Source organism: Haliotis rubra, unplaced genomic scaffold (genome assembly GCF_003918875.1).
Source record: "Haliotis rubra isolate DU_JTF1 unplaced genomic scaffold, ASM391887v1 Scf61, whole genome shotgun sequence".
Classification (NCBI taxonomy): Eukaryota; Metazoa; Mollusca; class Gastropoda; order Lepetellida; family Haliotidae; genus Haliotis; species Haliotis rubra.
In genome coordinates, this window is record NW_025767313.1 from 1,846,029 (window position 1) to 1,873,377 (window position 27,349).

The 27,349-nt window shown below is 41.0% G+C and overlaps 1 protein-coding gene across 2 annotated transcripts; it reads left to right on the forward strand.

Moving 5' to 3' along the window:
- Positions 1–1,935: 1,935 nt before the first annotated feature.
- LOC124255822 (fanconi-associated nuclease 1-like) lies at positions 1,936–26,052 on the forward strand. Of its 2 annotated transcripts, none has more exons than XM_046689757.1 (16): positions 1,936–2,041; positions 3,918–5,156; positions 5,906–6,112; positions 6,831–6,971; positions 7,623–7,827; positions 8,779–8,913; positions 9,672–9,770; positions 17,203–17,337; positions 17,546–17,774; positions 18,883–19,044; positions 19,235–19,394; positions 20,584–20,780; positions 22,907–23,005; positions 23,168–23,296; positions 23,621–23,726; positions 25,725–26,052. In XM_046689757.1, exons 2-16 carry the CDS (start codon positions 3,923–3,925, stop codon positions 25,772–25,774), a joined length of 3,288 nt encoding a protein of 1,095 aa, XP_046545713.1. In that variant the 5' UTR covers positions 1,936–2,041; positions 3,918–3,922; the 3' UTR covers positions 25,775–26,052. The 2 variants fall into 2 exon arrangements, with proteins under 2 accessions (XP_046545713.1, XP_046545714.1); XM_046689758.1 differs by lacking the exon at positions 1,936–2,041 and adding an exon at positions 2,089–2,394.
- Positions 26,053–27,349: the final 1,297 nt, after the last annotated feature.

A 27,349-nucleotide genomic window follows, 5' to 3' on the forward strand; every position in this document is an offset into this window, starting at 1 on the left:
GACGGCTGACGTCAAAACTGGACCAGACACCCGGAGAAAAAGATCAAGGAGGTCACAAGGCAACAGCGAGAAGGTCACCAGAAGAGACCGGCGGTACCTCAAAGGTACGCGGATGTGCAGACAACTGGGTTAATGGAGGAACATCATGACTCAAGGAACCATTTCCCTGCGAAATGTTGAAATCTGGGAAAACATTACCAGACAAATATGTCCTCTTCTACTTTGACAATCACGCGTAGACACTAATAATCAACCAACAGCCTGAAATGTCTTTTCCGTCGTCTAATCGTTCAGTGTCTAAGATGTAATGTTGTGTTTGAAGAGAACAAAGTACAATGGCACGAGTTCTGACACTACTGCGATCCCAGACAACTGATGGCTGATTTGGGGCAAGACACTGGTAGTCTGCTTGTCGTAAGAGGCGACTAACGGGATCGGGGTTGTCAGGCTCACTGACTTGGTTGACACATGTCATCGGTTCCCAATTGCGCAGATCCATGCTCATGCTGTTGAGCACTGGATTGTCTGGTTCAGACTCGATTATTTACAGACCGCCGCCATATAGCTGGAATATCCCTGAGTGCGGCGTACAACTAAACTCACTCACTCACTCACTGGTAGTCTGGTTCATCTGCCAACCACCAGGGACTGGCAGCTGTTCCTCTTCTTGCAAGATCTGGTTGTTTTGTTTGTTTGTTTGCCTTTTGGTGGCTGTTTTACGCAGGCATGTTACGCTATATAGTGTCAGTCTGTAAATACTTGAGTCAGGACGTCGACCAGGACCAGTAATTAACAGAATGAGCATTGACCTACGCATTTGGGATACGATGACATTGTCAACCAAGTCAGCGAGCTGTGCACCAGATACTGTTGGTCGCCTCTTACGACAAGCATGGCTTGGTGAAGCATCCCAGATCTTCACGGGTTACTCCGGCTGTGACCTTTATTCATAAGCAGTATAATGCCTGCTGCACCGTCTTCCCAGCCTACAACACCAGTACAGACATGCTGTGTTGTGTACGCTGTTGGGAGAATTATACAAATAGTTTTACTGACAGACACGAGAAAAGCGACCTCTGCAGATATTTGTCAGCTGTAAAGCTGTCTGTCTATACAAGCGTCCTCGTGCTTTAACTATAGTAGTTCAGGGCGAAAGTGTGCTTTATTACACTATACATGGTGGTAGAGCAAATTGTATTTTAAATAACACTCGCTGTCTCCATAGGTCTTCGGGAAATAGTGTCAGAGAAGCAAGAACCGAAAGTTTATAATCATGAATAGCGAAATGCATTAATTCATAATTAAGTTACCATAATTAGTTTGGTTTTTTCGCTGGCAGCGAGAATATGGTTATCGGCTTCTAAATCAACGGCGGCCGAGGTCGATTTTGCCAATGGGATTTATTATGTTCAAGTCGATCTTTGGATATACAGTAACACTTTCTTACCTTCCTCCCCACCCTGGTTTATGCAGTGCACGTGTCATCTGTGCTCGTGTTATCCACTCTGGTTTGACAATTTCACACAGTAGAATATCAAAGTATGTTATACTGATTATATGCCTTCAGTTTTCAATAAATCTGCATTGCCTTTACGTTAATTCAGAAAAAAGGTCAATTTCATAACATTCAGTTTGTGAAAGATTGTTAGAATAACCATTGATCACATTGTCGCAACTTATCCCCTTACCAGTTTTAGCAGGGATACTCTACAACATATAGTCTCCCTGGTTTTAGTCGCCCGTTAGAAGCTGTGATTGAGTTAGTGAGTGCTTCTGATTTGATTGATGACGTGGTTGTGATCCCATTAAAAATAGGTCTAATACAGAAGTCAAGGCTATTATTGTATTTTGTAGATCTCAATATTTCGTCCGGTTTAGTTGAGGCTGCCCGTATTTTATTGTTCCAGGGGAGGTAACTCTCGTCTACTTTTTCCCACCAAATGCAAGTCAGCGGTTGCACAACTGTTTACCGAAGGAAGCCTCAGAATCAAATAATTGCAATGATATTATATCAGTTAAATCAATAAGAAGATCACGCCGGGTATGTTTTCTCTAAGTGAACAGTTGTCATTATGGAGAGGTTTATTATTTAATGTGCATGCATTTGGAAATGTGTGTTTGTTTGATTGCCAACAAGTTTATAAACTTCTATGGACAGTAATATTGTAACACTAATTGACATCATCGGCTGATGAAAATAAAAAAATGACACAGGTCTGACTGATTTATTTCGTGATGACCAGCGTATGATAGTGATGAATTAAGATGTGTTTGCACGTCATCTTGCCTATCCCTGGATTTATCTGCCGCTGATCTACTGGTCGCAAGTGAAAAATAAATTAACAGTTATACCAACGTCTTAGACTCTCAACAAGGTTGCTTGCGAGATCTGCAGTAAGTATGATAATTAGTTGTTTTCTGTTTTAAATATTATTGTGTCTGTACTGTACATGGATGTGATTTTGGTGTAAAATTTTCATTCACCTCAGATGACTTTCCTTTAAATTCCATTTTTTCCTGTTCCTGCGGGTTCCATCGTCAATTTTGGCAATAAATGGAAAAGCGTGCCCATGGCTTATGTTTATCATGGTGATTTCATATCAAGAGTTAAGGTTAGGTCGGTCAAAAATATTTAGCAACAATGTTTTGCTTATTGAAAAGTATGTTTGATAGAGTAACAGAATCGCAGTGTTGACAATCGATTGAATCTGAATGTACATCTCATAAAGAAAGTACTGAGTCAATTATGTTTCTTGACAGACTGAGACCCGTGAAGGTCCGGGTTAGAATATTGATCTTCAGTAACCCATGCTTGTTGTAAGAGGCGACTAACGGGATCGGGTTGTCAGGCTCAATGACTTGGTTGACACATGTCATCTGTTCCCAGTTGCGAAGATCGATGCTCATGCTGTTGATCACTGGATTGTCTGGTCCAGACTCGATTATTTACAGACCGCCACCATATAGCTGGAATATTGGTGAATGCGACGTAAAACTAAACTCATTCACTCATTCTTGACAGACTGAAAAGTTTGTCTCCTTACTTGTCCAAATTGTGTTTGCCATTTAGTCATGGCATCAGTTTAGTTTGTAAGAATGGCATTTGACACATAACATAGATGTGAACATTTATCAAAGAAGAAAAAAATTGCAATCACAGCAACTCATTTATTCTGTAAAATTTATTAGAACTCAGCTGTTTCAAAATTATATTCTTTGAAGTTTTGGTTAAGCTGTGCTTCTATTATTAAAGAAAAAATACTGGTTTATGTTTACATCAGTAACAGGGGCAGTGGGGTAGCCCAGTGGTCATAACCTGTGTTCGATTCCCCAATTGCTTACACAATGTGTAAAGCCCATTTCTAGTGTCCCCTACTGGCATATTGATGGAATATTGCTAATACTCACTACATCGGTAATACCCGTGAAGATCCGGGTTAGAATTGGTCTTCTGCAACCCATGCTTGTCGTAAGAGGCGACTAACTGGATCAGATGGTCAGGCTCACTGACTTGGTTTGACACATGTCATCATATCCCAGTTGTGTAGATCGATGCTCATGCTGTTGATCACTGGATTGTCTGGTCCAGACACAATATTTTAATAGACCGCTGTCATTTAGCTGAAATATTGCTGAGTGTGGCGTTACACAACAACCAAACCTAACCAAACTACATCAGTAACATTTTTCCTGTTATGCGAGAATACAGATATCTCCTCTGAATCAATAGGACCTACTTCAAATGGGATTTATCTGGAAATACATGATATGTCAGACCTGCAAATATTCAAACCAACCAGACAGAGAGATTTAACTTGGTCCATGTATATGTGAGTCGCACAACCCTTGGTCGACTGTTGTGGGGCTTATAGGCAGCTAAAATACCATTTGTACTGACAAGCCTGATTGTTCTTCAGGGAGAATGAGTTCAAAACAAAAAGCAAAGCCTTCAAGACGGTTAAAATCACCAAAACAGACAGGGAAATCAAAGAAAGGACAAAATCAGACTGTTCTGTCTATGTTTAAGAATGCCAAGACTGTTTCAAAGCCAGGGGATAAGAGGAAATCAAGTGATGGAAAGGAAGTTGTAGTACTGAGTGATCACGAGGATGATGATTTTGCCACTGTGAAAGTACAATCAAAATCCAAATATTTTAAAAGCAGAATTACCAATGAAGATGATCCTCTTGAAGCTGGTACAGGCATGGAGGATGCTGTGTCCAGTAATGATGGACCACCTCAGCAGCCATCAACTTCTAGAAGGCTAAGTCTACGACTACGGTCTGCCAGTAAAAGAAGTCTGTCAGATGTCGGTGACCTCCAGCGAATCAATTTGGAAAAAGATAACGAACCTCCAAAGGATATCTTAGGTTCATCTCAAAAAGAAAATGAAACAAGTCCTCCTGCTGAACCTGTTGGTCTTATAAGGCGAAAGGAGGATGGTGAAATTGTAACAAAACAAATAACAGCCTCGAAAGAATCGGACAGTCTTCAAACCCACAATGCTCTTTCAAGTAGTATTCAAGGATCTGATATAAAGTTAAGTCCATCCAAAAAACTTTCTTTGATGAAAAGATCAACGGTGAGTGGGGGAAACTGTGTTCCTAAGGAGGAGAAAAAAACCAATAGACGATCACTGTCATTACGACAAAACACCTCCACAAACCCAGTAATAGACTTAAGATATGAGTCTACTGGTAGTTCAGCCTCCATCACTGATGATGGCAGTGATGATGACTTTGTTGATTCGACAAAGAAAAGAAAATTAAGCCTTCCTCCTTTGAAAAAATCAAATTCAACAAATATTCAGTCACAGCAGAAACTGAAGATGAAAGAGTCTGTGTCTAACCAATGTAACAGTTCTGATATGTCTGAAGTGAAGGCAAAATTTGTTTCAAGCAATTCCAGAGAAAATTCTAAAATGTTGTGGAACAAACTGTTCCAGAGTAAAAAGAAGGTAGAGGAGAAACTTCAGGTTGAAAAATCATGTGATAAAAACTCAACTGTTGAAAAAGTACACAGTGAAAAGACAGCCAATTTAACCGGTGATGGAACAGTGTCTGAAGGTCAGCATCTGGGAACAGAGCACCCACTATCCAGGGAGCAGCAGGCACAGGGAGATGGAGCTGGTGTGCTGGAGAAAGATGAAGAAGATGGTAAGCTTTGTAGAGAACTTCTCTATTCAGGTTCCACTCTGTAGTGATTGACCTGTGAGGGGATTCACCCTCATGAGTAGTGCAGAAGGGAATTGGTCTCTGGTATGCAATACTCTGTAGAAATAACAGATAGGAATTAGGCCTCCAATGAATGGTACCCAACGAATACACTGTGAGGTGACTGCAATATGTTTTACTAATATATAGTAACGGATACAAATATTTATTTATGAATACTTTATGTTTAACATCAAGGAATTTAAATAACAAACATGTGTCATGCAGGTTGAAACGTTTCTATAATTTCTGTGAGCAAGAGAGTGATAAATTATGAACAATTCCACTTTCAGTCTAATGACAGTGCCGTGTTATCCTATACATTATACACATGAACATCTCTCAGTGTGCAGTGCATGTCCCCGGGGAGAATCATATAGTAGCTTTGGTTATGAACAGCTACTGAATATAGGAATTGGGTGGATGGTTGCCCCGGTTACCATAGTAGCCATTTGTTTTCCTGGCCTTCACTTGATTACCAACAGGCTGATTAGAATGGAGTTATAATGAAGGTAATCTTGCAGACTAAAAAGACCAAGATGCACCCGTTTTTTTAATCATAACTAAACAATAAATCCATGTTGTTTGATCTTGGTTCAGTGTTATATGAAGATTCTGGAAACAGTAGTTCATGATCAGGTTGTGAGCACATATTGAGAGTCATTCCTCCATTTCCCTGTGATGTTCTCAAGACAGGACAGGAACCAGTGAGAAGACAGTAGAAGATCCTACGGCTGACACAGAGGACACAGAAGACAAGGGAGAGGGGAAGTATCGGGTGCCGTACTATCTGGACAACTTCCGCACGGTCCTCACTGCGGTGCTGGCTGATGAAGACAACTGCAGGCTGTTGGACGATGTTGACAACAACTGCATCAAGACATTCAATACATTATCAGGTCAGCTGGATAAGGTTTCGAGATGAGTGATCCTCATCTCTATTTCAATGGTGGAACCCAATTAATCCTGAACGTTTGAGTTCAAAAGTCACCCTTTCAAATAAGTACTAAAAGGATTGGGTATTATATTACCTCACACTTAAATGTCGTTTTCTGATTGGCTGAGCCAATCAATCTATCCCGCTTACAAGCAAGTAACATAATCTAGGTTACATAAACAAACATAGAAGGAACATCATCCCATGTCCCCCTTGCAGCCAGTGAATAACTTATATGTACATGAAATATATCAACAACATTGCGCTGAAGAACAGTTATATTTTTACTGTGTTATCTTTTAATAAATGTACTGTGAATGCCACCATCTAGACTAAGGCTTTCACAGTATATCAGACAGGATATCACCCTGGCAGGTGTATTTGAAATATTTGGTCACAACAGTGGAGATGCTTTTGATGTCCATCATAGTCAAACCTGGTCATTTGTATAGAACATGTCTAAAGAACTTACATATTTTCACCTGAGTGTTCCTGGTTCTACTTTTACCTGTGCTGTTGATATATTAGATAGGTTTTGCTGAGGTCATGTAGATCTGCCTGAAGCATAAAATTCAGACCTATCAGGGTTAGATCTTGTGAAAAATCGTTTAATTTGCTGTATTCAATGACTTCAGTATTTGCTCCTGTCTATCTCTTTGTATTTTCTTTTGTTGTTTCAGAGTCAGGCCAGAAGCTGTATGTTCGACTTTTCTCAAGGAAACTGTCATGGTTGCCAGTGGGTAAGATCTCGTACCCGGAGATCGGCAATGATCTGACCACAGTCCTGCAGGAGTTAGTGGATGCTGGGATGGCCATGTCCGGTGAGGAGAGTCATGTGATCAGCCAGAACATTATCACAATTCTAAAGATCAATGAATAACTTGGTCACATAATGAATGATCAAGGAGCTCTTTTGCTTAAACTTACACAATGCTTGATTTATGAAAAACTTTCTTTTAACTTTAAATTTATTGAAAGGATACTCTAACCAGCTACTAATATATGCTTTTGGAAAAGACCCCTTGCAAAGTTTATTCACACATCTATTCCTTTTGTATAACTTTTCCAAATGTCAAGTTAGGTTTTATTAAGAAAATCAGTATTTTTGTATGTTTTTAAATGCAGCTGTCAACAATGTTCCATCAGATCCCTTAAAAATCCTCCAATAACATTCTGCGATATCCAATGGCGTCTCATATGAGATGTGGACTACTTGGATATAAATGTTTATGTTTTCTAGTAGACCCTCAGCAGTGTTTGCCCTTAACTCTGAAAAGTTGCAGGCCCTACTTTACCCAGAACCATAAAAAGTTGTGGGTCCTGGTCAGAATGTGAAGCCCTATATTTTAATATGGAAATAATACTCTTAGTTATTGGGGATGAAAAAGCTGTCGGCCTTAAGGACCTGTAAATTTCAAACAAACTGACCGTGAGTATGTAGTAAGCAAAATGTTCATGTGTTTATGCTGCAGAATCTAGCCTTGATGACCTTGAACAGACTCTGAAGGTCATGTCTGCTGGCGACCTGAAGACTTTGGCCAAATCATTCCACATCAATGGGGCAGGTCTGACCAAGCCACAGACATGCGATGCTCTGCTAAAGAAGAGCAAACAGAGCACAGTGACGTCCATGTTCGGGGGAGGAGGGAAAGGGGCAGGTGCAGCCATGCTGGGAAGGTAGAGTACATCGATTATATACAAATGAGATTTAATTAAGCACCACCTGAATCGAAGGGCAATTTACCCATACCCTAGCATTCTGGAATACACATGTAAAGAATGTGTGTCAAACAATATCTCAAAAGATATGGGTTGCATGTTCCTGTGTTGCGCAGGTGCCAAGCACATGCAGGTATTGATTTCATGATTGAAGTATGTGCACTACAGTGTTCTGAACTGATATAACAGATGATAGTACTGAACTTTACACAAGGCATTACATAGACTTTCTGAAAATAGGCGATGGCAAGTTAAAGGGATGCATGAAGCAGGGAGGGCCTGTCACAACGTTAGTGCTAACTGGAACATTAACCACATGGGTATAGTGGACTGCCTCGGTGGTGTAGTGGTAAGAGCGTCCGCCCGGAGAGCGGAAGGTCGCGGATTCGATCCCCGACCGCGTCATACCGAAAGACGTTAAAATATGGTACTTGTTGGTCCCTGCCTGGCGCTCGGCATTAATGGGTACAACAAGGACTGGTCGGCTCGGGGTCAGTATAATGTGTCAGAGTGGGGTATTCATGCTTCACTGCGGCATGGTATCTCAGTGGGCTAGCACTATAAAACCAGCTTAAGTCTGGGCTAGTACAAGCAGCCGCACATACACATACACACGCATGCACGTCGTCATGTGAGCGAAATATTCTCAAGCACGACGTTAAACCCAATTTGACCTCACCTCACATGGGTATTGTGAGAAAGCACCCGGCCATTGGTGGTGAAATAAAGGATCATCCATGGAAGACCAATGAAAATAGTATTGCCAACTAGATGTATTGTCTCCTATCACTTGCACCAATTTATAGAGTTACAAATGTACAAACTGACTGATGAGCCAAAACATACTATTGCTGTTTTCTTGCCCATCTCATTACATGATAAATTGTCATCTTTTTACGCTTTGAACAGAGCCAAGAAGCTGCTAGGTCGGTCATTCCGCCTACTGGATGGTCCCCGACGGGTGTTTGTGAGGTTGCTGATGTTGTTCTCGGTCATCCACTCGTGGCTGGAGGAGGACCAGGGCAGCGGTGGCCAGACACAGCTGTGAGTAATTGCTTGTTGTTGAATGCCATACTTCATTCAAGCTGTATGACCATGTTCACAGATCAGTTCTGTCCCAAGTCTTTAAGCTGTGAGCAACAACCTATACTGTCAGGATATGGTGATTGGCTATCAGCCACAACAGAGCTGCTGAATGGAGATCTGAGGACATCCCATTACTGGTCATGTCAGACTGAACAATCTAAAGATTGTTTACCAGTTTTTGAAAGTGACAGTTGTAGTGTGTTTTCTAATCATACCACCACAGAAAAGTTAACATAGGGTATTCTGTTATGCTTGTGCATCAATATTACTTAATGTAATGAATCATATGTATTTCGATAAAGAAGTTATACAATGTATTGTATTACAAGCCTCACAGCACGATACAATACTGTGTTGCTGTATACTGGTAAACTAGCACTGTTGTTGATATTGTACCATCCGTGTCTCACAGTCGCTTCATGCAACTAGCATAGGGTGACAGGGACCTGTGATAACCTAGGATCTCCAGGTTCTGGGAGTTTTAAGTTCTGTGAACTTTGTAGCCTTGGCTGATAGAAGCATTCATGAGTCATCATTTTCTTTTGCTGTAAAATGTTTCTGTGAAAATAAGATGAAGGTCCAAACTCGGATTGCCTCAAAATGACTGATGGGTTGAGAACAGACTAAGTAATATCCTGGCACCTATACTGGAGACATGATGACTGTTTCCCATGCTGTGTAGCTGCAACAGTTATCCCTGTGATGCTGTGTTTCAGTTACCACATGCTGCTGGTCAACATGGGGAAGGTAGTGTATCCCCAGTTCAAGGTCAACAAGCAGACGTCTCTCATCAGGGACCGGGAGGGGCTGCTGAGGTAAGACACAGATACAGTAGCAGAGGTAGAGCATCATACAGTGGCGTGTAGCTGGGATGTATCTGTATGATGTAGCATGCAGCAGGAAGGTATTCATTTATATGCGAGTGAGTTGGATTTTACCCACCTTTTAGCAATATTCCAGCAATATCACGGTGAGAAACACCAGAAATGGGCTTCACACTTTGGTATGACTAGCGAACGCTTTAACCACTGTGCTACCCCACCGCCCAAGATAAATTAGAAGACTTTTGATTGGTTAATAGCCAGTGCATATGAAACTGTTCTGTATAGATTCATGGGTAGTATGAATCCATCTTGCCCTGTTCCAGCGAGTAGTATTGACAACCTTGACATTTGTTGTTGAAATTATACTCACTTGGAGAATTCAACTATTGTCATCACGATAAGTTCTTTTTATAAAAATATGTTTAGCATATGCTATTTTGTATCTATAAAGTGGAGATAGACTGAATCTAAAGATATAACCTAAATGGTGATATTTTTTTAATCATCCTTCTAGAAGATGGTGAGTGTGACACATCGCACTTTGCAAAAAGTTGGTATCTATAAAGTTGTATGCGTCATTACAAGAGTTATGTCCCTTTGAATATCAATATCGTCTGTGACAACAATCATGGTGAAATGCTTTACCTCAAATACTGCAGCAGATATAGAAGAAAAATGCACAAAAAACACCAAACATATCTACAGGGTAAAAATGTATTGCACAGCCATTTGCCTGTAGTATGGGAAGGTAAAGCCTGCTTGAAGCCATATATTTCTTTCGCATCAGGAAATATGTCTTCAAACAGGCCATACCATGCCGTACTACCTGGCAAAAAGCTGTGTAACTAATAACATAGTGATACCTTTTTAGTTTGTTATACTGTCTTGCAGTCCGTGAACCATATTATTTGATGTTCCTCACAGTCCTATCTGGACTGTAATGCAAAAGCCCTAAAACAAGCAAGTCTTGATATTCCTCAGGTTCTGAATCTCCTACCGAGCTGGGCTCCTTTTCAATTTAAATTGAATTCTCTATCAAAATTATATATTTTTCCTTATCCTGACTCATGCTACTTGCTTGTCTTCTTCTTCTTGCGAACACAGTGGAACACTTGTATCTCCCAATTGAAGTTCCCTTCAATGTAAAATCACTAATTAGTACTCACCACGAGTTATCTGTCCCCTCAAAAGTGCGGGAACCGGGGCGCCACCTTCTGCCATGTGCCTCACTCTCTCCTTCTTCGCCCAGTGAGCAGGACGTTAGAGCGCCTGTGTCTCCCTACACATTATATCCTTTATTTATATTTAGTTGTTTACCTCTTATAATCATCTATAGAGGTGTAACTAGTATCCTTCTACATAATGCATTGATATTTTTTCTTGTTTCTACTGTTTTATTCACGGTTCGCCGTGATTGCTCAGTAGATTGCGTTAATGAAAATCTGCACTGTTTGTAAATTACGTTTCTCTGCTGCTGATCCGCATTTAATATGCCCTAGTTGTACTACGCCAATCTCTACTGTTTCACGTTGCAATTATTGTATTAAATTATCTAATTCTGCCTTTGATAAATATTTATTTTGCGTCTTGAGACGCAGCGCAGCAGATAGATCACGGAAACAGACTTCAGTCATGGCTAATAGATCAGAGTCTGATATACCCTGTCAACTGTTGGCGGACGACCCCTACCGTCTGGTGTTCCGCTTGAGTTACCCTCGGGAGAGGCGTGGGACTCAGTCCACTATCTCCAAGAAGCGACCTGCATCTCAGGACATCCCGTCGTCCCAGTCTAAGACCAGGAGAGCTTCCACGTCGTCACAGCACGTACGCTCCGCACCCCCAGGGCTACATCTTCGTCGAAAGGGAAACCCACGAAGACTACTAAAAAAATTTCATCTGACATACTTCCTGTTTCAGAATTGGGCTTATATGATGACGACCTTCCGATCATCATTCCAGATGTACGGCATAAGAAGCGACCAGTATCGGCTACCGTCACCTCAGGGTAGATCAGCACTCAGCTGGAGATGCCTACACTGACGTGTCCCCCGCCGTGATATTGCTGGAATATTGCTAAAAGTGGCGTAAAACTAAACTCAGTCAGTCAGTCAGTCAGCCTACACTGACGGCAGAGAATCTACCTGAGGGTCCCGTCGCTACCATAGAGAGGGCAGCGTCTACATCAGCGCAGACCGTCCCAGACGACCTGGTCAACCAGATCATGATGTTGATGGAAGATCGATACGGTTTACAGAGGCCTCAGAGCCCACCCCACTTACAGTCTTGTAGGGCCCCAGAGCCCGCTAGCTTGACTTCGCGTAGGGCCCCAGAGCCCACAGACGCGCCTCCACGAAGGGCAACCCAGCCCGTATCGAAGCCTTAGCGAAGGACGTCCCAGTCCGCCTCCACGAAGGACCTTGATCCTCACCATGGCTCCTAAGTGGCTTCAAGTCATCGTCATTCTGAAGATCTATAAGGGATTCACCGAGAGCTTCAGGAAGCCACCATCGTTCGCCAAGGAAGTCTCCACGAAGGTCTCCCTATAGAAGCCACTCGTCAGTCCGTTCTACAATTCTTTGTCCTATAGTTTGTTGAGGGATTCATTAGGACCTTAGCGAAGCTACAGGTCACCCAACAAGCCTACGCGAAGGCATTCGCACAGGCTATTTACAACGCAGAACGTCGCTGTTTTTATTTTATCAACAGAACGCTATATGTCATTACCGAGCCTGCGCGAAGGTATTCGCACAGACATCCACAAGACAGAGATGTCGCAGTACTTAACTTTTTAACTTGAACGTTATATAGTTACGCGAAGTACTATTTACAGATGAAGAGCCTAATTAAGGATCTTCAGGCCGACTACCTACATCAAGGGCATCAACGACGTTTTGCAGATCATCACAGGAATCACCATTTCCATATATATTGCTAGATATGCAATCCCGGACTACGATACGATTATCTACATGCAAGGCGCCACACAGTCACACCAAGTTGACCACTACGCAGATCTGCAGACAATTCAATAACGGAATTGAGCAGCAGCCTTGTTACAGCAAGTAAAACACATAATCGTCAACGATTTCCTGAGAAGAAATATGTACAACAAGTTCAGCATTAATTCTACAATTATGACGCTGCATTGAGGTATGCAGTCTTCAAGCTGACAACTTGCAAGTTTTATTGAGCCTATATATAAGGAAGTCGGCATTATCTTCAAGACTGAAGTTACATTCACAGCAGCCAGGAAAATAACCTACCCAGCATTAATATTACAGGGCGAGGTAATTCGCAGCGAAAGATTCGCGCGTTTACCATTAACCCTCGAAACACGTGGTCACTCGTGTAACTTCCGGAAGTTACGGACAAGACCGACGATTGATCTAATATCAACGACGGCACTAAATTATACAAGGTTCCTTTTCCTGCTACACCGGTGACATCACAGTGCGGGTACACTACAGAATCAAAATGCCTTGTTCTGATTGGACCGCGAGGGACAACGCCCTACGCACAGAGGTCGATCATAGTTCACAGTTCAAGACATAGGTTGCAAGTGACAACAACATATCAGTGAACGAGCAAAGCTCCATACAGTCCAGTTTAACTGAACCTTCATGATTGGGCTGCCTTCATGAGGTTAGAGACCTCCCCTGTCAAGTAAGGACGAGGGCACGGCAGTCAGGCGATTTTTTACATAAAGTTCAACAATGGCAGTCACCCCTGGATGTTCACCTACATCGTCAAGGACTTCGCAGCGCGTTTTACCTCGACGACGGGATACAAGTGGATCCAGATCCACAGCGTCTCAGACTACAGTTGAACTTCATCATCAAGCTACTAACACAACTAGGATGGTTAGTAAATCTACTTAAGTCGGACCTAGAACCTACGCAAGATCTGCAATTTCTAGGTATTTGATTTGTAACGGCGCAGAATCGTATAATTGTACCGGAGGACCGATGGATCAAGATCCAACAGTCAATCCCACAAGCCTTACTCTCTCCGCTACCACTACGACAGTGGCAGAGCCTGTTGGGGTTACTCACTTCAGCTCAAGACATGACAGTCAAAGGCAGACTACAATTACGTCCGTTACAAGTCCTCATCAATTCGCATCTCGACGACTCTCTACCGTTCAGTCTACCGGATCACGTCAAACCTCACCTACTATGGTGGACCAAGAGATCGAATGTTTGCGTAGGCATCTCCTTAATAGAGCCGGAATCGAAAACACATCTCTACGTAGACGTGTCACTGAAAGGTTGGGGAGCCCATCTCGCCAACAGGACGGCATCAGGGCCATGGAGCAATCAAGAGAGCAAATTACACATAAATCTGCTAGAGATGCAAGCAGTGATAAACGCCATAATGCGCTGGAGCAACTTACTACAGAATGCTCAGTTGATGATTCACACAGACAATTCGACAGTGGCGTTTTATGTGAACAAACAAGGCTCAACCAGGTCCCCGAACCTATTGACTCTATGTTTTCAATTGTTCGATTTAATCGACAATCTCAACATACATGTCAGAGCATGTCACATTCCAGGAGCAAAGAATGTAATAGCAGACGCTCTCTCTCGGCCACACCTACCATCGCCGACAGAATGGATGCTCCATACAGAGATATTCGCACAAATTATCAAGGAAATAGGAGCTCCACTAATAGACCTATTTGCCACTCGATTCAACAATCAACTGACAACATTCGTATCGCCAGTTCCAGACCCACTAGCATGGGCAACGGACGCACTAAGCATATCGTGGGAAGGACTCAACGCGTACGCGTTCCTGCCGCCAGCGTTAATCCCACAAGTGTTACTCAAAATCCAACTGTTTTGGTAGCGCCCTACTGGCCAGTGAGAACGTGGTTTCCTACTCTTATTCAAGAAATCGGACAACCAATACTACAACTTCCAAAGTGCCAGAATCTGTTAATACATCCGCACACCAAACAAGCACACGGAAAGCCAAAAGCATTCCAAATTCACGTATGGACTGTATTAAGGCGTGTCTAAATAAAAGAGGTTATTCAGCCAGAGCGGCGAAAGCAGTCACGCTTGCCTTGCGTAACTCTCACTTTCGCAACTTGCGATGACAAGTGGCACAGTTTTGTCAATTATGCTGCAAAGAAAGGATTTACAGCTAGATATGCTACTCATCCTCAAGTGGCTGACTACTTATGTTATCTACGTCAGACTAAAAATCTAAAAGGCTCCACCTTATCTACTTATCTTGCAGCAATAAGCTCGGTCATAACTATGAGAACGGGTGTCAAGCTAAACAAGACCCCAGAGTTACTGGCCTTACTACGTGCATTCCGATTGGAGGATCAGAAACGCAGATTTCACGCTCCAGCTTGGGACCTAAATATAGTGCTCCAACACCTCACAAGTGAGGCATATGAACCATTAGAATCTACATCGTTCGAATTTCTGACTCAGAAAACTTTGTTCCTGTTATCTCTAGCTACGGCTGCCAGGATGTCAGAGATTCACGCATTAGATTACGAGAGAACACACTTTGATGACATTCATAACATCCTGCATATGGGACTACGTTGGGATTTTATCGCCAAGAACCAATTACCAGGCCAACCAGACAGGTTATTTCACGTCCCAGCTCTCTCATCTATACTAGGACCTCAGGATAGGATGGATCTATCACTATGCCCAGTGAGAGCACTGAAAATATATCTCCGCCGATCCAAACAGAGGAGACTAAAATTCAGGAGATTATTTATTCCTCTATCGACAGCTACGCAGACTGAAGTCTCACGTACTACTATCTCCATTTGGATCAGAACTGTCATACTACGTGCCTACAAGGCTGAAGGACTCGACCCTCCAAGAGCATCTAATCCTCATGAAATTAGAGCGCTAGCATCTACACTTGCTCTCACGGCAACTGCTCTTTGAATACCATCATGGAAGGTTGGTTTTGGAGATCCTAAATGGTGTTTGCCAACCACTATCTGAGAGATATCACCACCGAGGACGTCTCAGGTATCCACCATTTCGATCCCATGGTCCTCGCACAACAGTTGACAGTTCCTCGGAGAAGATAAGTCAATCTTACAGATTTTACTACTTATCTCATAACAGTACTACATAGCAAAAAACTCTAGAAAGTTTATGCTATTATATATTTTTTGCTTAAGTTCATTTATTATCTTAAGCGCAGTACTATGGTTGTTATATCATAACAGTATATTAGCTAACAAACTCTACAGCAGTTTTTTGCTATTATATATTTAGCTTAAGTTTAATCATATCTTAAGCTCAGTACTATGCTTATATCATAAAAGTATATTAGCTAACAAACTCTACGGAGTTTTTTGCTATTATATATTTAGCTTAAGTTTAATCATATCTTAAGCTCAGTACTATAGTTATATCATAAAGTAATTAGCTAACAAACTCTACGGAGTTTGTTTGTTATATATATTTTAGCTTAAGTTTAATCATATCTTAAGCTCAGTACTATAGTTATATCATAAAAGTATATTAGCTAACAAACTCTATGAAGTTTATGCTATCATATTGTCAAGCTTAAGTCTATTTAGTCTAAAGCATAGTATTCATGTTGTATATATATACTTTTATCATAATATTTATATTGTAATAACCCATATATGGCAGCTGATAAGTTAGCAGCAGGAATTCATCAATTCAGTGCCTTTATGAAGTTCCCATAAGGGTTATTACAGTCATTACAGTACAAATCACTAATTATTTAAATCCAAAGTATTCTGTATTCCCACCTCCATTTCCGTCGGATTCTACAAGCAAGTAGCATGAGTCAGGATAAGGAAAAATATGTAATTTTCTGAATAGAATTGATATTTTATACTTATCCTGACTCATGAGGTAAGCCCTCCCATCCTCCCCACATAACACTTTGGATTTCCCTGAAAATTCAAGTGTTGGGCTCGCTATATCAGGAGAGAGTGAGGCACATGGCAGGAGGTGGCGCCCTCGTTCCCGCACTTTTGAGGGGACAGATAACTCGTGGTGAGTACTAATTAGTGATTTTACATTGAAGGGAACTTCAATTGGGAGATACAAGTGTTCCACTGTGTTCGCAAGAAGAAGAAGACAAGCAAGTAGCATGAGTCAGGATAAGTATAAAATATCAATTTTATTCGGAAAATTACATAATTTCAGAGAATGGTCTGTTTCTGGATTGGAAATGGCACTGTCTTGATAAACTGAATGTCACTGTAAATGGTACAGTCTTGTTTGGAGGGATTTCTCATCTCACCTGGCTTCCATGGGAGATATCAACAAAATGAAATTACAGCGTACTACATTGCAGACCATTGTCATGTCATGAGTTATCCTGACACCACAATGTATGTTTTTTTGTATAGCAGGTAACAACTTGAAGTATATAATAAGTACTATGATGTCTCTAGGTTTGAGCGAGCTATGCAGTGTGACAACGACCTGTCTGGATGTGTGGATAAGAACAACTGGGCTGGGGCATACAGCCATTACCTGGAGGCCAGGGAGGATTACCTGGCATTGATGAAGAACAAGCAGCTGGTCAGGTAGGGAATATAGCATCTGATGGACACACATCTTATACAAGGGTGTGTATTATCTGATTACACATACACAACTTGTCAAGAAGAGTATAATCTTAACATGTTTGTCTTAAGGAATGATGGTGTATGTATGTATTCAGCATGGTCTGCTAGAACTGCTTCCGAGGCTGTTGATGTTCATATTACTGTGACTAAGGTGAACCTGTTTCAGTTTTGACAAGTCGCTGCCCTTCTACCTGCGGTCCTGCACAGCTGGGTCTGTCCTGACTAAAGTCCTGAACCAGGGTATCGAGATTGTGCAGCGCAGGAAGGACTACCCCGCCGCAGTGGCACTCATAGAGGAGCTGCTGGGACAAGACGTGTACTGTAACGACTACCGGGGGTACTGGTGGGAGAGACTCGCCCTCAACCTGGAGGTCCATCTCAAGAAACCTCAGCAGGTGTGTTGATTGAGAGATTGTTGGTTGGTACTCCTAGGCCAAATGTAGAGATAACATCATTATCAGGTAATATGATACACCAGGCCTTATCACCCATACTGCATATCCTGATCATGTTGAACACCAGTGCTTGTCACCGTCCATTACACCATGCGGTTAATCCTCATGAAGTTGGTCTATGAACATGTGGACACTGTTTCAACAGCAGGGTAAACCTTGTTTGTTTTCAGCAACCTAATACATTCTGTGTCTAGTTCCACATTGACAAGAATCTCTGGAGGGTGGGAGTTGTCATACCAATTACTGGATAATGCTTTTACTGCTGCTGAGAGATCCTAAAAGATAGGGACTTTTCTAACATTTGGCCTAGGACTATTGGAGGGGACTGGTAGCAGAATGTAACTTGTTGTATTTAGCATACTCCTCTGTAACTCAGCTTTATGACTGTAGCATGTAAGTAATCAAGTCTGTGACCAGATAATCCAGTGATTTATATTATTAGCATCAGTATATCCCTCTGGATTTAATGACACAATCCACCAGGACCCTGAGACTGGAAATGTGACCCATTAAGTCTCTGCTTACAACAAGTGTAGATGGCTGGGAATCTATTCAGTTAATATCTACTGGTACCATGTTCATTTGATGTGTAACACCACACTCGGCAATACTTCAGATACATGACAGCAGTCTGTAAATAATCAAATCTGGAAATCCATATATATCGATCTATGCAAGTGGGATCCGATGACATGCATCAGCCGAGGCACTGAGCCATACCACCCTATCCTGTTTGTGGCCTAGCTTTAAGCAAGGGCTGCTGAACATCAATTCTAACCTGCATCCCCATGGGATGATACCATGTAAATTAAAAGTGAGTTTGGTTATCCTTTTAGCAATATTCCAGCAATGTCACAGCAGGGAATACCAGAAATGGGCTTGTATATTGAGAGGTAAAGAGTAGAGAGATTAATGAATGGAAAGATAACTCCTCAACCATTAGGCCGATCTAAAGAAACACTTGGAGGTTATTTGATGGATTGATGGAAAGCTTGCCCTGTGTAATGACAACTGATGTCTAGCTCCTGCAATGTTTGTTATGTTTCAGGCCCTAGAGGCAATATCTAAGGGGCTTGCTGACCCTTGTGTCAAGGTCGGACATCGCCTGGCCTTGTACCTTAGAGCAGAGAAACTCTGTACTGGACCCAATTCCAAATACAGGCACCGGATGAAGAAATTCTCACATGATGAAGTCATAGAGGCACCAAAGGTTTGCTAGATACAATTTATTCCCAAATATTAAATTTCATAGACTTTGTCTTGTGGTTGACATTTAATATACTTGAACACTCGCATCTGGTAAATATTAATGATGAAGAGTAAACACCAAATGGTATAGAGGAATGGATAGATTTCAGTTGGCTGGGATTACATGTGTGAATAATTCCATTCTTCCACAGCAAACTCTAGAAGGGCGGGTGTTGCCTCATTCCATCCCTGGGCTCAAGTTAAGCTTTATGACGGAGGACTCGTACGTCGATGGCAACTCTGAGGATGTGACGGTCTGCGCGGTGGAGGAACTGGTCCTCGGCCACTACAAGAACCACGGGTACCCTGAAGGTGAGAGATGCTCATACGTTGATCCATGTGCTTTGGTTTGTTTCTGACCTTGTGTTTGTCATCGGTTGCAACCAAACGTATTGTATTTGTGGTAGGGGTGACTATTGAGGGGGGAAACAACTATTGCGATGGTGAAAGTCTATTGCAACATACTATTGCGATAGCAATAGTCTCTTGTGACCAACTATTGCAGTACTATTGCAATATTTGTTTTCTCCTTGAATTGTCTCATTTGAAGTCATTTCCCAAATGAAAGTTTAGTTTAGAAGTAGTTTCAGTCTCTTTTAATAATTGACAAGAAACTTGAAACCCAGATCAAGTAAACAGTTAAAACATAAACTCAATGAAGCTGCAAGTCTGCACCCAAACATACCGTATTTTACGCTGAACATTTATCAATGGAAGTCAATTGATACATACATACTATCAATGCATCGATAGTTTTTCGTTTCTACCATTGATTAATTGCTATCATAGACTCAACAATTGCAATCTATCAATCCATCCATACAGCCCTAATTAGTGGTCACAATGGCTACTCTTCAAGTTTCTTCGATGGAGGGTCCATAAGGCATTTTTCATTTGATGGAAATGGATTATTGTTGTTTGCATTAAACATGTTGCACTCACCAACATCTCACGCCTTCATGATCTGTTTGGCATTTTTATCAAAGTCTAGACATTGTAATCAGAAACAATGTGTATGTGTATTTATTTATCATCAATTGCAAGGTTGATTTACATTGTAAAGTATGAGTTTGCAAACTTGCAGGGATTACCAATTGTCTGAGCGTATTTCCCATATAAATCTAACTTTGTGCCACAACTTTCTTTAGATTTAGTTGTGTTTCATGAGGCAGTCACAATATCATCTCCATCAAGGGATTCTGTACTGGGGGCCTGGTGTGGCCTGGAATCCTTGCAGGATGATATATGTTGAACATCTGTTTGTGTTAGATATGGTGTGTTCATAAAATCATCTTTAAGCCTCTCACTCAGTCCTTGAGAAAGCTCTGAAACACAAATGATGTCTAAATATGCACTTCTGTATGTTACTTATGAGCATTTTGATCAAAACCTTGTTATACCAGTGCTGTCTATCCTCTCTGAACCCTGGCTAAACTAGCTGTCCTGCTGATATTCCTCTATTTACACTTCCATGTTAAATATCTGGACACCATGTCCCCAGGTCTCCATGCCGAGGGCTCCATCATCAGCAACCTGTTCAACCTCTACTTCTGGGATGTTGTCTTCATGGACGTCCCTGATGCCTTCCACAGCCCATACCAGACTCAGCCCCTGGACTTCCACAGCAACTTCTTCTACACCAGGCGACAGGAGGCCATCGACACCCGTCTACAGGAACTGGAGGAGGCAACTGAGGAGGTGACGGCAATACCAGCATTCCAACAGGAGGACTAGCTTATCCTGCTTTGGCTTCCTCAAACAAACATCTAATGATAAGGTCTCCTTATACAATCATCTTCTGATAGGGTCTCCTTATACAAACAACTTCTGATAGGGTCTCCTTATACAAACATCTTATGATAGGGTCTCCTTATACAAACATCTGATAGGGTCTCCTTATACAAACAACTTCTGATAGGGTCTCCTTATACAAACATCTTCTGATAGGGTCTCCTTATACAAACATCTTCTGATAGGGTCTCCTTATACAAACATCTTCTGATAGGGTCTCCTTATACAAACATCTTCTGATAGGGTCTCCTTATACAAACATCTTCTGATAGGGTCTCCTTATACAAACATCTGATCTGATCTGATAGGGTCTCCTTATACAAACAACTTCTGATAGGGTTTCCTTATACAAACATCTTCTGATAGGGTCTCCTTATACAAACATCTTCTGATAGGGTCTCCTTATACAAACATCTAATGATGAGGTCTCCTTATACAAACAACTTCTGATTGGGTCTCGTTATGCAAACATCTGATAGGGTCTCGTTATGCAAACAGCTGATAGGGTCTCCTTATACAAAAAACTTCTGATAGGGTCTCCTTATACAAACATCTTCTGATAGGGTCTCCTTATGCAAATATCTGATAGGGTCTCCTTATGCAAACATCTGATGAGGTCTACAAACAACTCTTGATAGGGTCTCCTTATGCAAACATCTGATAGGTCTCCTTATACAAACTTCTGATAGGGTCTCCTTATACAAACATCTTCTGATAGGGTCTCCTTATGCAAACATCTGATAGGGTCTCCTTATGCAAACATCTGATAGGGTCTCCTTATGCAAACATCTGATAGGGTCTCCTTATACAAACATCTTCTGATAGGGTCTCCTTATACAAACATCTTCTGATAGGGTCTTCTTATACAAACATCTTCTGATAGGGTCTCCTTATACAAACATCTTCTGATTGGGTCTCCTTATACAAACATCTGATAGGGTCTCCTGTATATGCAAACAGCTGATAGGGTCTCCTTATACAAAAAACTTCTGATAGGGTCTCCTTATACAAACATCTTCTGATAGGGTCTCCTTATGCAAACATCTGATAGGGTCTCCTTATGCAAACATCTGATAGGGTCTCCTTATGCAAACATCATCTGATAGGGTCTCCTTATACAAACATCTTCTGATAGGGTCTCCTTATACAAACATCTGATAGGGTCTCCTTATGCAAACATCTGATAGGGTCTCCTTATGCAAACATCTGATAGGGTCTCCTTATACAAACATCTTCTGATAGGGTCTCCTTATGCAAACATCTGATAGGGTCTCCTTATGCAAACATCTGATAGGGTCTCCTTATACAAACATCTTCTGATAGGGTCTCCTTATGCAAACATCTGATAGGGTCTCCTTATACAAACATCTTCTGATAGGGTCTCCTTATACAAACATCTGATAGGGTCTCCTTATGCAAACATCCTGATAGGGTCTCCTTATACAAACATCTTCTGATAGGGTCTCCTTATACAAACATCTTCTGATAGGGTCTCCTTATACAAACAACATCTGATAGGGTCTCCTTATACAAACATCTTCTGATAGGGTCTCCTTATGCAAACATCTGATAGGGTCTCCTTATGCAAACATCTGATAGGGTCTCCTTATGGAAACAGGGTCTCCTTATCTGATAGGGTCTCCTTATACAAACATCTTCTGATAGGGTCTCCTTATGCAAACATCTGATAGGGTCTCCTTATACAAACATCTGATAGGGTCTCCTTATACAAACATCTTCTGATAGGGTCTCCTTATACAAACATCTGATAGGGTCTCCTTATACAAACATCTTCTGATAGGGTCTCCTTATACAAACATCTTCTGATAGGGTCTCCTTATACAAACATCTTCTGATAGGGTCTCCTTATACAAACATCTTCTGATAGGGTCTCCTTATACAAACATCTTCTGATAGGCTCTCCTTTTTGAAACATCTCCTACTGGGCTTTTCCTCTGCATGGAAAGCTTTTTCTTTCACTGAATGAGAGCAGAGTTACATTCTCATCACTCACCAATTCTCTCCTTGCCCAGGCTCTACATGACATGATGGCAGCTACCTGGAATGACCACAATGGAGAGATGTGTGCAGGCCTCAACTGGGAGAGATTCAAGAGTCTGGAACATGCTCAGGTACTCACAACATGATGTAAACCCATTAACTACCACAAGATCCATCACCAGAAGTACATATGGATGCAATCTAAATGATAGTGTTGTTTGTAAATCTTCCCCCAGTCACTAATACATCCATGGAACCAGCATGGTATCTAGTGTCTGTCTCTCTCCCTGCAGGGGCTGGTGAGCTGTATTGGAGGGAAGAAGTTGGCAGGGATGATGAGGCGGTATGCCATGGAGCCTCGACATACACGCAGCGGCTTCCCCGACCTCACTCTGTGGAACACAGATACTAAAACATTCAAGGTACTGTTTCCATCTCACTGTGCCCTGTAGCATGTCTGCTATGTGACATTGGTGTCACCTTTGTAAGATGTGTTTTTCTCGCTTTAAAAAAATGTAATATAATCTTAACCAATTTGTATTTGTAAATATATGTATCAATATACAGTGTAATTCTGTAATATTTGAGTAATAAATCTTGAAATATATATTAAACTTTGAAAATGTATTAAGTTATATCTAACTATGTAAGATATTTTCATGAATGAACTCTTCATTGAAGTAACCTACATACTGTGTGGATCACAGTTCAGTGAGATATTTCTATAAGTGCCTGATTCCCATCAGATCTGTGAGGTCAAAGGCCCAGGGGATCGTCTGTCACACAAACAGATTCTGTGGCTGGATGCCCTGCTCAAACTGGGAGTGGATGCTGAGGTCTGCTATGTTAAAGGTAAGGGAGCGGTGATTGGTACAGTAGTCTGTCACACAAACAGATTCTGTGGCTGGGCGCCCTGCTGGAATATTGCTTAATGCAATGTTAAAACAACAAACAAATTTGGTACACAATACTGAATGCTGTTTATTTAATAATGTTTTATATGAATGTTTTATTTTTATTATTGTTAAATACTTGGCCAAGAAATCTGAGGAGTGTTTAAAGGGGAAATGTACACGAAAAAGTCATGTTTTTTCTTATGTGAACCAAAATGGAATTTTTTAATTACTTAATATCAGTGTTTGAAAATATACACTAATTTTTCTTACAATGAGTGTATAACCCGCACTATAAGTGCTGACATGTTATGCCATTATGAGGCCTCAGTTTGCCGAGCTAAACAGGCCAGAGTTACTGCCCTTTGATTATGACGTAATTGGTGCCAGCTGATTTAAACAGGTCTCCTGTCTAGTCCTAGACTAAGGCTTAGTCTCTGAATATATATAATTTTGATAGTAACAAACAAGCCCATTTATATTGAAAAGGAGCCCTAGGGAGACGCAAAAACACGGATGTAAAATACAAAAGAAGCATTAGAACTGACAATGTAAGCAACAAGATAGAAATCGTGTGTATTTTCATTCATAACCTCACCTCAATGAAAACACCAAATATGTATAACATTGTTGACGTACGTATGACATCACTATCGGGAAGCGACTTTCTCAAAATGGCGTGCGTATCTTTGTGATGTTTTTGGATATGGTTACGGCATCAATGTGAAGGTTGAAGAGGACGGACATATATTATCCGCTTTAAATGTAGGAATGTACCAAATGTAGAATGCCTTCACATTCACCGATGGCACGCTAGATGTAGTGCATATGTACGTTCGAGTTTTGGTGAAAGAAATTGATTGGAAAGACGACCGACTCAGGTTGAATGTTATACAATTTGGTTAAGTGGTAACACTTTTTGTACAATGTAACAGCTAGTGTGGAACCAACCACATAGCCAGCTGACGGCCAGGCAACAGGTGGATTAAAACAGTAGCCTGCGCATCGAGACACAAGAACCACACCTATACCTGCACTACGTGAAATGGTTCTAATAAGGTCTAACGACATCATTCGTTTATCATTTGGGCACCAATGACGTCATTTCCAAGGGACATAAGCCATGGTGTGTTCATTGTGGACATAGAACATTCGGTTAATGTGGAACCTTTGAATTGGTATAACGCAAAAAATAAATTAGTTACTTCTGATATCTGTGTTGTTTTGGCTATAAAACAACTTGACAAACATTTCTTACGATGAAAAAGTGGAAGACAAAAAGGTTAATTTTCGTGTACACTTCCCCTTTAAGTAAAGATACTATGGGTAATAGCATTTGATGAAAGTAGCCATGAAGTTCGAGGCTGCAGGAATGTTGAAATTATCACTGTTAGTGACACATTTTAGCTTATATTGCTTTGTTTACACTTGTTGGGCCAAAACCTTTTAAAGAAAAAGCAATAAAAATATATACTTGCTTAACTTAACTTGATGGTAACATACTGACTCTTGTAGATGGTTTGACGCTTGTTTCAGCAGAGTCTGTTATCTCACTCCGTCAGTATGGTGGCCAGGAGCTTGATTGCTAGCTCTTAAATTATTTCCATTGCTACCTAGTAACCATGACAACACTCACTCATGAAATACACGCTCCAAAAACATTTGTTAGATATATATTTTAGTTCAGTCTTCTTTTGCGATGGTCGTTCGCTTGTCACACGGAAGACCCGGGTTCGATTCCCCACATGGGTACAATGTGTGAAGCCCATTTCTGGTATTCCCCCACTGTCATATTGCTGGAATATTGCTAAAAGTGGCGTAAAACTAAACTCACTCACTCACTCACTTTTGTGATGGCTGCTTTGGTAAACCACCGAAAAGACATTTAAGGACTGAAGTATTGATGTAAATCACAGCTTAGAGAAAACATTCCACAAAGACATGTTTGCTGTTGCAGCTGTTGGTGCCAAGAAACTGAAACCTGTGGCCAGTACTTCCACCTCCTGATATTTCTACAGAGGTTGGATGTCTGACATGGACAGTGGTCTCACCATTCCAGTTCACTTCATTATCTACAAGTCAACAATGACAGACCTCTGAAGCAGAAGACTTAAACTGGCATTAAGTGTTGAAGTGGCATTATTTATATACAGGAGGGTTTAGCTTGGTATGTTACAGATTTTGAATGGAAGATTACAGACTTTAGTGTAAAGTGCTGAGGAATGGGTAGGTGTTGAACGACAAAGTCCTTGAAATCAACTATATATGATAGGATATGATGAAAATATATCTTAAAATATATATCAGGTATAGCAAAAGAGTGTAGAGGTGTGAATAGGACAAGTGGCAACTGTTGATTTGTCTACTTCTGTGTTTCTGTTACAGCCATCTTCTTCTGGCCTGTGTGTGGATGTTTGAGGAATAAACGTCATCCTCATTGTGAAGTTGTGAATCATAATCTAGAGTCTTTGGAGGATGCTCATGAAAAAGTGCTTGAATGTTGTTGCCCAAGAGCAGTGTGATCAAAATGTGAGTGTGTGTGTGTGTCTGTGTGTGTCTGTCTGTGTCTGTCTCTCATATGGAGCTGAAATTACTTTGTTGAATGTGTTTATGTTGAAGTATGTTTCCTGTGATGATCTATGTATGTTGTGAACATGGAACAAAGTGACAATATTGTACAAATGATTCAACTATTCAGTACTATCATTGTCCATAAAGCCAGTCATTGTTCAACGGGTAGACTGTGATCAGTAGACTGTGATCAGTAGACTGTGATCAGTAGTGTGGTAATTCTCCATGTGTTATATATGTACAGTGTGAGAACAGTTGTGAAAGCATTTAGTATAGAAATATACTAACACTCCACAATATTGGCAGCCCTAAGAAAACTTGGATCAGTTGATTCAGGTAACTCTTTTATACACCACATATTTCAGTTTTTACATGAAGTATAATTCTGGACTAAATTCTTGTTATGTTAGAAATGAGATGAAATAGAAAGAATGCATCATGTATATTAACTTATGATTAAGGATTCTTGAGTTTGAGAGTAATAGGAATGACAAGTCTTTATAGGGAAGGATAACAATATGGATGAACAACTTCTTAATTGCTGTGAGCAATAAAAGGTTGCTCATCCATATTTTGTTTTCCTTCCTTACTGCCCCAACTTCTAAATGCCTCTCACATGGGTACAAAGGAAGTGCAGGAATATTTATAGATCAACTAGTCTTTATTGTACAATAATGACGTTTGGTATAGATACTTATACCGTTTTCAAGCATTATATGTTTTGGTTGAAAATTTGAATGTGTGAAAATGGTATAAGTATCTATACCGAAACGTCGCTATTGTACAATAAAGAAGTTGATCATCCAGAAAGACTTGTCCATGTTGTCATTCCTATGATTGTTCTTCTTCCTCACAGTTGATGAGTATGGCACCGGGAATTCATACATTGTGTGGCTATACAAATAGTCACTGGCTCAATACATTCATGCAGTATCTTGGAAACTACTCCACAACAAGCAAAACCACTGGTAACTATTCTCTTATCTCTGTTGTCTAAAGCTCAAAACCAAG